Source organism: Diabrotica virgifera, chromosome 8 (assembly GCF_917563875.1).
Source record: "Diabrotica virgifera virgifera chromosome 8, PGI_DIABVI_V3a".
Classification (NCBI taxonomy): domain Eukaryota; kingdom Metazoa; phylum Arthropoda; class Insecta; order Coleoptera; family Chrysomelidae; genus Diabrotica; species Diabrotica virgifera.
The window spans coordinates 175285308-175299435 of record NC_065450.1 but is presented as its reverse complement, the minus strand read 5'-3'; the positions used below and the strand labels follow the sequence as shown (position 1 = coordinate 175299435).

The 14128-nt window shown below is 32.1% G+C and overlaps 1 protein-coding gene across 1 annotated transcript in view; it reads right to left on the bottom strand.

The window, feature by feature from the left end:
* Nucleotides 1–14128, bottom strand: part of LOC114328909 (uncharacterized) — a 35614-nt gene that overhangs the window by 17987 nt on the left and 3499 nt on the right. The window contains exon 2 of the mRNA XM_028277894.2: nt 8277–8599. Within this exon, the coding sequence (XP_028133695.1) occupies nt 8277–8599 (323 nt within the window). The remainder of the gene's footprint in view (nt 1–8276; nt 8600–14128) is intronic.

Genomic DNA, 14128 nt, shown 5'->3' with positions numbered 1-14128 from the left:
ACTTTGCAATACCTTCGTTAATAATGGACCAATTTCAATGTTTTTTTTGAGTTTAGGGTAGCATATAAAAATAATAACGTCTAAATGACACTTTTTACAATAAATATTCGTCAATTTGTTATAAACAATTTTTTTCAATTTTTTTTCTCTACGTGCGATAAATAAAATTGACACAATTTTTTTTTATAAAAATATTAACAAGATAATACTGAATTAGCATTAACAATTTGCTAAAGACTTTTTTCTTTGTACAATATTAAAATATATGTATGTTGTATTTTACATTTAATTTTACAATCCTTATAACAGGTAGTACACTAAAAATTGTGTATATATTTGTTAATTTTTATTCACTCATATACATAATAGATTTATAATAGAGGTTGTCCTCCATTTTTTTATATATTTTTTTTTATTCACATTAACTTTGTGAGATTTTGCCAATGATTTGTACAAAGAAAAAAGTTTTTATGTTTTTTAAAAAAATTTTACTATTTTGATAGATTTTTAAAATAAAAATTTGTTTTAATACTGTTTTGTGGTTATCTTTGTTGCCAAATATTTATTTATTACAATATTAGAAAAAAATTTAGAAAAAAATATTGTTTACAACAAATTAATGAATATTTAGTGCAAAAAGGGTCATGCAGATGTTATTATTTTTATATGCTACCCCAAATTAAAAAAAAAAACATTGAAATTGGCCCATTATTATTAACGGAGATATCGCAAACTACTCCTCCGCCAATTTTCAGGCAAAAAGTTTTCATTTAAGGTAATAGAAAATCATTATTTTTCAAAATATTCTAGAATTTTTATTATGTGTATAAATGGCATTATTAAGTAGTAGGGTTAATAGATGTGCTTACGCACTTTTAAATGTTAATATTTATAAATAAACAAAATATGAATTTTTTAAACTTGGAAAAGCTATCTCGGAAAAAATGGTTCTAGAATTTTTTTCTTTTGTTAATGTGTCAAAAACCAACAGAAACACGAATATCGAAAAATAATTTATAAATATTTAATCCCGGCGATGTTATTAAAAAAACAAATTTTACACAAATTACACCAATTGTCAAACGTCATTTTTGAGGAGTGGTTAATTGAAATTTTAATTTGTCAATACATTTATCGAAAATATACAAGCAAAAAAATGAGATCTTAAAATTTCTCTACTCTATCGGCAACAACCGCGCTTTTGCAATTGAAAAAATGGTCATTTTTTATAAACAAATTAAATAACTCATAAACTACTCAATATTTATCAACCAATTTTTTTTCAATTTATACTGATATGATAGCACAACTTTTTATGTAAAACAAAATGTTTGATAGTCCTTATTTATAATCCAAATAATATTTTTTGGAAACTTGTTTCTCAATTTTGATTTACAATTATTTAAATAAACTAAAGGTGAAATTTAATTTAGTAAGTCTTATATAAAAGACTGTTTCTTCAGCTTTGCAGAAAAAAATTGTAAAGACCTCAATATGAACATGAATTACTGCAGCACTTAAAAAAGTAAATTTTGAGCAAAAATTACCCATTTTTAATTATTTAAACAATGATCCCCTCATTTGAATCATATACTTTCTTGAAAATATCTTTTGTTTTGACCTAAACTTTGATAAAAAATTTATTCCAACCTGTACGGAATTACATTTTGATTTACATGCATTGTATTTTTATTTGATCGGTCTATATACAAACACTCATATAATGGTGTCGAGGTGTCAACTGTGACGTATTAATATGTCTGGTTGACTTTAAGAAAGCCTGTGACAAAATACAACACATATTATGTTTGGAAACATAATTCGAGTAGACCAACAAAAATCTAAAGAGATTCCAAAAAGAAGAGGAGTACAAGGATGTGTACTACCTCCTCTACTTTTTAATAATATGCTCAGAAGAAATGTTTAAAGAGTCACTAGAAGACATCAATGAAGGCATATCAAATAACACCGTTTGTAGAAGATTTCATAAGGGAATACCAAGCCGGCTTCAGAAAAAATAGATCGACCATAGATCAGATTTTTACTTTAAAACAGGTGCTTGAAAAAGGTTGCTGTCACCTCTCCTTTTTAATATAATCCTGGAAAAAGTAGTAAGAACAGCACAAATTAGAACAGAATTACTGACAGTAAATGGACCAAAATGGGAATTCAATAGAATTATACATAAGCTCTTCGTAGATTTCCGACAAGCGTACGATAGCATTAAAAGGGATCAGATGTGGAATGCAATAGCAGAACTTTCAGTTCCAAAAAACTTATCCAGCTTGTTAAGATATGCGTAAATGGCTGTAGATCCAGAGTACGGATAGGTAACAAACTCTCAGAATCGTTCGAAATAAGCAGTGGCCTGAAGCAAGGAGATGCGCTGTCACCTCTCCTTTTTAATATAATCCTGGAAAAAGTAGTAAGAACAGCACAAATTAGAACAGAATTACTGACAGTAAATGGACCAAAATTACTACTAACATACGCGGATGACATTGACATTGTGGGAAACACAGTCACGAATGTGAAGGAGACTTTCAATAAATTGGAGGTAAAGGCAAAGAAAACTGGTTTAAGGGTAAATAAAGAGAAAACCAAATACATGTGCATCAACAGACAAAAGGGACGAAATAGAATAGGGCAAAATGTTACGATAGACCTATATAGGTGTATAGCGAGGTGTGAGACAAGGGTGTATACTGTCACCAACCCTGTTTAATCTCTATTCCGAAGACGTAATGAATAGAACACTCTCTGAGCAATCCATAGGTATTAAAATAAATGGTGTTAGATTAAACAATCTGAGATTTGCCGACGACACCGTTCTGATCGCAGAAACACTTGAAGAGCTACAGACATTGGTGAATAAGATAGCAGATTGCAGCGAAGAATATGGACTATCTTTGAACATAAAGAAAACTAAATTTATGGTAATATCGAAATCAACACGAAATGTCCAAAATCTATATTTACACAATGAAATTATCGATCGAGTTAGCAAATACAAATATTTAGGCACTTCTGTAAATGAAGACAACGATAGCTCAGCAGAAATCAAAATAAGAATAGAAAAAGCCAGATCCATATTCACTAAAATGAAGAGAGTGTTCTGTGGAGGAGATTTGAGCCTTGAAATGAAACTTCGCCTGATGAGATGTTACGTACTTTCTGTGCTGTTCTACGGAATGGAGTCATGGACGCTGAAAAAGATTGATATCAAAAAATTGGAGGCATTTGAACTGTGGATGTATCGCAGAATCTTGAGAATATCATGGACGAAGAGAGTCACAAACGTCGAGGTCTTGAGAAGAATGAATAAAGAAAAGGAAGTCATATTTACGATCAAGAAACGAAAACTGAAATATTTGGGACACATTACAAGAGGCGAAAGATATGAACTGCTTCGAATAATTATGCAGGGGAAGATAGCAGGAAAAAGGTCCATAGGAAGAAGACGAAACTCCTGGCTAAAGAATCTACGGGAATGGTATAGCTGTAGCAATAACGAATTGTCAACCTTCGGAACGAAGATGGCACTTGAAGAAGAAGAAGACCTATATAACTTTGAAAGAGTGGAGAGTTTCAAATACCTCGGAGCAACAATCACTGCAGATAGCGATATCACGGAAGAGATTAAAGGGAGAAATCAGGCAGCAAACAGATGTATGTATAGCCTCCACAATACTATTAAATCTAAGAGCTTATCACGAGCATCAAAGATCAGAATATATAAAACAGTGATTAGACCGGTGCTCCTGTATGGGTGTGAGATCAAAGCAATTGAAAGAAAACTTGAGATGTTTTGAGAGAAAAATCCTCAGAAGAATCTTTGGAACTTATCACAACCCTAATAGCAACCAATACCGAATGAAAACAAATGCTGAGGTCAATCAGATGTATAGACCGAGCGACGTAAATTAAATGTCAGCGTCTAAGATGGGCTGGCCATGTCCATAGACTCACTAATAACCGCCTAGTCAAACTGATCTGGGAGGAAGCCCCCACAGGAAGAAGGCCCTTAGGACGCCCACGAATGCGATGGAGAGACAATATATGGTCAGATTTAAGAACAATGGGGCTATCCACTGACCCAATTATCATGGACGACCGTTCGAGATGGAAGCGAGTTGCCAAGACCCAACCCGGGTTGTAGTGCTACCAGAAGAAGAAGAAGAAGAAGAAGAAGAAGAAGAAGAAGAAGTTAAAGGAAAAGCTTTAGAGAAAGTACCCAGATACAATTATTTAGGATGTGAGCTAAATGAACAATGGGACCGCAGCCTTGAAATAAAACTATGCATTGAGATGGCCAGAAGCGCTTTCAATAAGATGAAAACAGTATATTTATTATGCAATGGAAAACTGGGAATAGAAATTAGAACTAGATTATTGAGATATTACGTATTATCTGTCCTTTTATATGGAGTTCAAGCCTAGACAATTACAGACGCAACTAAAAAAAACTTGCCATCTTTGAGATGCGGTGTTATTGAAGAATGTGGAAAATATGATGGAAACAATACGTAACAAAAACGGAAACATTAAGAAAGATAAAAAAGAAAAAGAATTACTTAACAAAAATGAGCTACTTTGGTCACATACTAAGAAATGAAAAATATGAGTTGATGAGATTGGTTATACGAGGGAAAGTGGAAGGAAAAAGAGAACCGGGGAGACAAAGCACATCCTGGTTCAAAAATTTAAAGCAGTGGAGTGAAAAAACAACAATAGAACTCTTGAGTCCTAAAATGGGCCATGATGATCGCCAATGTCCTTAAAGAATTAGGCACATTAAGAAGAAGTATATATTTATAACATACAGGATAAAAATGTTTATTATTAAGAAACGTGTTCTGATAACGAGATACTTAATAGTATTGGATTAAAAAATAGTCTTAAGAATTTAATGTGCTCTAGAATAATCCTAGTAGATGCCAATCTTGATCACCTTCAGAATTAGGACGTTATCTTAAATAATTTAAACACTTTTAGAACTAATATTATATAACTCACAAAATGATAAGAAACTAATTATAGGTAAAAATAGAACGCATTGACTAATTGTAGATAATAATCAAGGTCTCAAGGTCCCTACCTTATATATTTTTTAATAATTCTAAATGTTTGCAAACATGTTTCTAATGATACACGTTTCTGAATTACATTCTATATATTGTAGATTTCTATTTCAATGGAAGAACAATCAGTTAGATCAACATTTTTGATCAGATGTTTCAAGAGGCTAGCGTTAACTGTGTAACTTGAAGCTGTATTGTCACAAGAACAGGAAAGAGAAGAAGAAAATATTGCATATTTTAGTAAAACAATATAAAAGAAATACATATTGTGTTATCAGAAAAGAGGTCCTAGCTATTTAAACAAGTATATGGACTTCGTAAGTCCTAATTTTTCACAAAAAGTGATTGAAATACAACTGGAAGTCGATATTTGAACTCTTTGTGTAACTTTGCGTCGATTGATATACGATTTCACTAATGTTGAGTCATTTTTATCGGCCATTCCACGAACATACGCCTGTTTTGGATTACTTCGACAACGAATATTTTACTGTGCAACATAAGAAGTACGAAAGTAAAGGGCGCTAATAATTATTCCAATAAACAACAATGTAATTTGCAATTTACTTTCGTTCTTCTTATTTTGCACAGTAAAATATTCGTTGTCGAAGTATTCCAAAACAGGCGTATGTTCGTGGAATAGGGTATACTAAACTTTTAACAAATACTATTGACTGTAATACATACAACTCTTGACATTTCCCATTACATTTGAGGAAGCAAACAATATAGCGCCATCTAGTGGCGTGCGGTGATAACCAGAGCAATCTAACCTTACATTTATAAAATTGTGTTTGAACTAATTTTATTTTAATTTAATTTAGCAAAATTAGCTCATTATTCAAAAATTTATAAAATTTAATTTGAATGTTTACGTCAAATTTTACATTTTCAAAACGTAGTTTCACTTCAAGCCGACAGTGGCGCTAGCGGCAACGTGCTTCCAGATTTCTGTGGGAGTTGGATGTATTACAGTCAATATTTGCTTTTGGTCATAATTGTTTAAACAGAAATACAATTTGAATGATATGTCACATGTACTATTTCTGTGACTATAGTATGGAACTTTCTGTTAGAAATTTTTAACCGGAAATGATATAAAAACCAAAGGTGTATATTTTTTCTCATCTTGCTAAGGCACGTGGAATAATATATCCCTTATATGTACTATTTCGGTGACTTTAAAACTGTACTTCCGGTTGCAACTCTAAAACCTGAAGTCAGAAGTCAAATTTCTCATCTTTAGTACTATCCTTGGGATATCAGCTTTCATTCGACACCTCATTTGTCATAACCTGAACTCTATAATCCAGTATATTAAAAATATAAATTCAATTAAATATCCTACAACAGCGGTTCTCAATCTTTTTGTGTCATGTACCACCAAATACTTTTTATTATTTTTGGTACCACCTAACTGAAATACATATCTAACTAGGTAATCTAATTAACTATAATAGTGGTGCTGATTTTGGATGTTTTTGCGTTTTCTGTACCACCTCAAAGAATGAAATGTACCACCAGTGGTACATGTACCACAGATTGAGAACCGCTGTCCTACAATATAGAAAGAATTGTTGGCAATAGTATCAAGTATTTCCAAATGGAGACATTACCTACCGCAGAAGAAATTTGTTATTCTGACGGACTACTCGCCATTATTGTATCCATTTGGATGACCAATCCTTTAACCAGATTAACCAAATTCAGATTGGAATACAACTATACAATTAGATAAGCGAAACGAGTTCAAAATGTCACAGCAAATACCCTATCACAAATAGAAGTCACATCACAAGAGAAACAGTTAAATAAGGTATAGAAAGAAACATATTGGTATCAACCAGGGAACAGACTAAGAAACACGAAGAAATAGACAATATGAAGGACAGAAGAACTGATCCATATTGAAGACATATTATTATGTAAGCATTCTACAATGTTTCAAGGAAAAGGTATAAAAATATGTATAGTACAAGTACAAGACAAGCAGAATATAAAAGTCAACATAACAATAATTCCAGACAACAAGGATAATCATGTACATTACAGAACACTACCTATAGTTGATGTTGAATGGGTTGCATGTGAGAGTTCATTTTGAATGAAGTAAAAAACAGATGTACTCTCAACCATTTATTGTAACTTCCGACGACGGGTTTCGCTCTCTACAGTATTATGCCGAGCACCTTCAGGTCAACGGTTACAAGTCACTAAATGATTTGACTACAAGGAGCTACTTCCTGAGTATTCATTAACATGATATCTTGCTTAAGTTATGCTAACGGGATATGGTGGAATAGACGGAGGATGTAAAGGTTAACAAGTTTATGGAAATTCTTGAGGGTGGTGGGATAATTGGTGAAAGACAACCAACAAAGGATGAAATAGTCGGAAAGCTTAAAAAAGCTTAAAAATAGTCGGAAAGCTTACAATCATTTAGCTACAATTTTTAAGCTTTCCGACTATTTCATCCTTTGTGCGACCACTACTCCTCTCATTATAACATCTAGGAGTATTGACCTTAACAATTGGGTTACAACTGCACATCCAGAGCCAACATATATATTAGATATCTACCCGTTTTGATCCAAACGTTGTCAGCCTTACACCAACACATACATTAATAAATAGAAGTCTTTTAATAAATATAAATAAAAATCTTTAAAACCATCACATATTAAAATTGTATATGACATTCACTTTAGTCTACTTCACAAACAACATAGCAGGCACATATTTATTGGTTGTCTTTCACCAATTACCTCACCACCCTCAAGAATTTCCATAACCTTTCCATGTTAACCTTTACAACATCCTCCGTCTATTCCACCATATCCCGTTAGCATAACTTAAGCAAGATATCATGTTAATGAATACTCACTAAGTAGCTCCTTGTAGCCGAATCATTTAGTGATTTGTAATCGTTGACCTGAAGATGCTCTACATACTGTAGAGAGCGAAACCGGTCGTCGGAAGTTACAATAAATGATTGAGAGTATGTCTGTTTTTTATTTTATACTACCTATAGTCTATATCTCTTGACTAACTAAAATATATTAAATTAACAAAGGTAATGTAAAAGACCAATCAGTCCAATAAAAAGATTATAAAAAGAAAATTGAATTTACCTGTCTTAACATCAAAAGCTAATTTAAACACACACTTAAAAATGTTTCATAAATCACTACATACCTCATCTTTAAATACCAGGAACTCCTCCATGTTCAAATTATCTTCAGTTGGCTGTTGGCTGGAAAGCAATGTTCTTCTCACAGCTACCTGTTCTTGCTCATTTGGCATCTGAGAAGAATTTTTGCTCTCAAACAATTTCATGTTTGGCAATGAGACCAACAAAGCGGACAGAAGAACCACCATAAGACATGTAGATGGTGTAGCTTTGGATGTTGTAGAGTTGCAAATTAAGGCCTGCAGCTTATTCACATGAGCAATCAATGTTTTGTTTTGCCTCTGAAGTGCCTTAACTCTTTGTAGCAGGTTTTTATTTTCCTCAGAACCTAGTAGGATAGACAAAAATAATGTGTAAAATAAAACAAAAAACTATTGACTGAACATTACACCAATGAGGTGAAATTCTAACAAATCACTTTTTTTTTATGATGCAGTTTTAAAATGATGCATTGTTGGATCTTACATTTTAACAATATAGAGATTCTGTAAGCATACCAAAGCATTTACTTTACTGCTTTTTAATACCCACTAAGTATCATTTTACTCTGCAATACATGATAAAGATGACAGACCCAGTTAAACAACTGACATTTGAGGAGTACTACATATTTTAATTTTTTAAATATAGTATGGTATAACTAGACCCAAACCCAGACATCCAAAGTGAAAGTTATCCTCCAACACCAAATTGTTCTATATGGACCACATAATGTTCAGAAAAAAGTCACCCCATTTTGAGCGTTGGGTTTAGGGGAGAGAGGGGGAAAATCGGTAAATTCGTAGTTTTTTACGTTTTTCGTCAATATTTCTAAAACTATCCGGTTTAGCATGAACAACCCTCTATACAAAAATGTTCTACATTAAATTTGAAATAAAAAAGGCCCGACGCATAATCCTTCTAAAATTAACGGTTCCAAAGTTACGGAGGTAGTATAGTATAATTTGTCCAAAAAAGGCCTAACCCAGACATCCAAAGTAAAAGTTTTCCTCCAACAAGAAATCGTTCTATATGGTCCACATATTGTTCAGTAAAAAGTTACGTCATTTTTAGCGTCCGGTTTTGGGGGGAGATGGGGGAAAAGTCGGCAAATTAGTAGTTTTTTATGTTTTTCGTCAATATTTCTAAAACTATGCTTTAGCGTAAACAATGTTCTGTACAAAAATGTTCTACATAAAATTTAAAACAAAAAAGGTCCTATAAATAATTATAAAATCAACGGTTCCTGAGTTACGGAGGGTGAAAAGTGGAGGTTTTCGATACTTTTTATAATTTATAATATATTATTACTGATGAAAGAAATTTTCTTTAAAAGGATTGTGTTTTGTAAATAAAATTTGCTATTTCAGTGGCTGATGGTAGGTAAGTGATAAGCCCTTGAAGAAACGTCAACCTCATCACCCAAAATCATCACCAATTGCCAAATAATATAAAAAGTATCGAAAACCTCCACTTTTTCACCCTCCGTAACTCTGGAACCATTGATTTTATAACAATTATGTATAGGACTTTTTTTGTTTTAAATTTTATGAGAACATTTTTGTATAGAACATTGTTTACGCTAAAGCATAGTTTTAGAAATATTGCCGAAAAACGTAAAAAAACTACTAGTTTACCGACTTCTCACCCATCTCCCCCCAAACCGGACGCTCAATATGGTGTAACTTTTTACTGAACAATATGTGGAGCATATGGTGTTGGAGGAAAACTTTTACTTTGGATGTCTGGATTATTTATTTATTTATTTCAACGGTAGAACCATTTACAGAAGAATACAAAAAAAATAGTAAAAGTAAAAGTAAAGATCATGTACAAAAAACATCAAAAAATCAACGAAAAAAAGACAATTAAACAATAAAATTTGTAAAATAACACAGTATATCAAATCACAGAAGATGAAAAATATCACATATTTAAATCATTAAACTCCCAAGCTGCCTCTTGAAGATATTAATGCTTGGACAGAATGGATCAATTAATATGTCATTGCAGAATCTGAGCATTCTCGACAAGGGAAAATTACGAGCATACTCAGTCTTATGAAAAGGAATATAAAAGAGTGTGTCGAGTTCTATGTATTGTGTTTAAGTACACATTATCCAATAACGAGGGACAATTAATAGCATTGCTTAGAATTTTAAATATAAACAACAAGGATTAGGCCTTTTTTGTACCTCCATAACTTTGAAACCGTTCATTTTAGAAGGATTATACATAGGGCCTTTTTTATTTCAAATTTACTGTAGAACATTTTTGTATAGAAAGTTGTTCATGCTAAACCGCATAGTTTTAGAAATATTGTGAACCATGTTAAACTGGCCATTAATATCGAGGTTAATTATGTCATTAAAATAGATCAAGAAAAAGATAGGACCCAAGACAGAGCCTTGAGGTACGCCACAATTAATAAAGATATTACTAGAATAGCGCTCATTGATTGATACAGACTGGCATCTGTCTTCCAAGTATGAACTGAATCACTTTAGAGTAGTGCCTCTAAAACCATATCTTTCCAGTTTACTAAGAAGTATTTTGTGAGTGACACAGTCAAAGGCTTTAGAAAGATCACAGAAAACTGCAGCAGCAACACAATCGTTATTTAAGTCTAAGTATAGTTTTTCCATGAATTCGAAGATGTATTATATGTATATGTACTTTTTAATGACTGGAAACCGAATTGGCAGGAAGAAAGTACATCGTGTTTTTGTAAGAAAGTCATCATTCGGATTTTGACCAATTTTTCTACAACCTTTGAAAGCGATGGTAACAAAGAGATAGGACGATAATTAGCAGGTAAATCGTGGTCACCACCTTTATATAAAGGAATAACCTTGGCACATTTTAAACAATCGCTAAAGTGACCTGTTGAAAAAGATGTATTAATTGCCTCCACTTAAATTTTCAGAACATTATCAGGAAGATGGGATAAAACTTTAGGTGGGATATCATCCCAGCCTGCAGCCATAGGATTTTTAATGCTTTGTATAATATTTTTTATTTCAGCCGAATTAGTGGGAAGAAAATAAAAAGAATTTGTAATGTTTACTCCATTTAAAAAATGCATTGGATTAGAAGAAGAATCAATTTTTCCAGCGAGTTCTGGACCTACTGAGCAGTAATATTCATTTAGCTCACTAGGGTCTAAGACTACATCAGTAGTTCTGGGAACTTTAGCTCTAAGATTATTAACTATACGCCAACATTCCTTTTGTTTATTACTGGCATTTTCCATTCTAGATTTAAAAGATATACATTTTGCCAATTTAGTAACCTTCCTATATATGGACCTATATTTATAGAAATATTTCAAAAATTCATCATTGCATATTATATGTTTTTTAATGTAGTTTAACGATCTTAAGTTTTTGCAGGTAATTCTAATTCCTTTAGTAACCCATGTTTTCTTATTTTTCTTTTTAAGAATTCTTTTTTGAAATGCCAAATTGAAAATCTTCATGAGAGTGTGATGAAATTGATGTAGCCAATCAGGAGAGCAAAAAATATTATTCCAATCCTCCTGATTACATAATTTGATAAACCTGTCAAAATTTATTTTGCTGAAAATTCTACCCCATCTGGCTGTATGAGGTGGATTCTTAAGGGAAAATTCACATAGAATGGGATCATGATCCGATGAAAAATAGGGAATCACTCTACACTCAGCCAGATCTGGATGTAGATTAGTACAAATATAATCCAATATGCTGCTATCTCTGGTTGGATCGTTAACCAGCATTCTCATATTAAAACTATTAAGTAAATTTGTAATGGTAATAACATGGCTGTGTGCTGAATCCACATAATCAATATTAAAGTCACCTGTCAAGATAATAAATGCATTTTTTGGAATCCTTTCAAGCAAGGATTCCAATCTTTGAAAGAATAGCTGCACAGTAGACTTAGGGGGTCTGTACACAACAATGAGAAAAGTATTAAGCTTCTTACTGAAAGTAATAGAAAATTCGAATTCAGATTCAACACAGAGGTGGTTAAATTTATTATAGTCAACAAAATTGAATTTATACTGAAATTTTATATTAATTAAAATTAATGTGCCTCCGTGGATGCTTTCAGATCTGCAAAAATTTTGATATTACGGAGTAATTATTAACACAAAGTTTTTCTAGAGGATACAACCAGTGCTCAGTTAAAAGCACAAGATCTGGCCAATTATTCTCGCTAAGAAACACTTCCAGTTCCTTAACTTTATTTCGTATAGAACATATGTTATATAAAATAATAGAAAATTTACTTACAATATTTGATTTAGACATACTGGTAGCCAGTTTATCACCTACCACATTTACAATATTATTTACAAAACAACTGTTTGGTGATGATAAAAGTACTGTTTCTATTGGATTTACTTGAATAAAAAAGAGTCTGGTCTATCTTCTCCAGTTGACAGATCTCTATTGTGATGCTCTCGATCTAAAAATCTTCTTCCTAACCGGAAAGTTAAATCGTTCAATGCCAATTTTTTTCGGCCAAAAAGCAGGATTGTAAATTTCTTCCCTTAAGTCAGGTAGTACACCTATCATGAAACATTGATTATCCCTTCTTTTCTGGTCAGTTGGTAACAGTTTCACTTGTATATCCTCACAGTTTGTCTTAGTTATTATGAAACTCTTGATGTGGTCCGCATTTACACTATCCGGAACTTTTGAGATGAATAGCCACAATTTTTTGTCTGGTTTTTCGGATTTTCCATGGAAATCCTTATCACCAATTCCAGTTCCCATTATTTTCTTGCGTCTTTTTGTTACAATCTGATATCCTTCATCGTTCGTTTTATTATTCTCTGAACTCCCCATTGTGATATGATTAAGATTCATTTTTGTGCTTTCCTCATTTTCAACAGTTAAATTTGTAATGTAGTCACATGTCTGTTTGGTTTGAATTTCTATTATTTGTGCATTTAATTCGTTTGTAGTAATTTTTGAATTGCCCTGTATATTGTTGACATCTGATTGAATAGGTTGTTTATATTTATGTTCGATGTTTTTATTTTCTGGCTCATTAAGTTTAATTGGTATTTTATTTTTATCTTTGGTGTGATAGTTTTTATTTCAGTCTTCAATAAATCGACTTTTTCTTGCATCAAATAGTTATTAGATTTTAAAAGTTCATTATTATTTAACAGTAATTTATACTTATCTTCTTTTTCCGCCAGTAAGTGTCTTAGCATTTTTATTTTCTAACTGCATAAGATTCATGGGTTCGGTAACATCAGATTGTTTTTTACAACACACCATGCGCGTGTCACATATTTTAGAACATTTTAACTTGCTTTTGATGGCACAGGAAATATGATAACTTTTTCCGCACACCACACATATACTATCGTTTTATTTGGCTTAGTATTACAACATTTAAATGTTTTATCTTCAAATGTTCCCTCATCTATTTGAGAGAGAAGTGACGGCACATTCACTCCGTCCGCCATCTTGGTCCAAAGGCGGTACAAGCAAAAGATTGGCAAAATAAATAATATAGGTCCACTTTCCCTCAAGGAGTCTGAGTTAACCTACGGTTGAGATGTTTTCCAAATGTAAGTAACATGGATATAGTTAGTTATTTAGCATTTTTATAGGATGTTTCATAGCATTTAATTATTGTTTTTGTCTCTCAGATAATATCTTATTTAGTTGTTTTACGCGTAGTACTGATGGTAACCGATAAAACTGAACTTCATCATGAATACTTTGCATTCCACACTTCAAAACACAACAGAAATGAGGCATATTATCTTTTTAGATTAATTCTTCTACTGAGATGTTAAATTAATCCTTGTATAAAACAAAATTACAAAGAAACACAACTAAAATGATCTAAAACACATTAAGAACTGATAGAA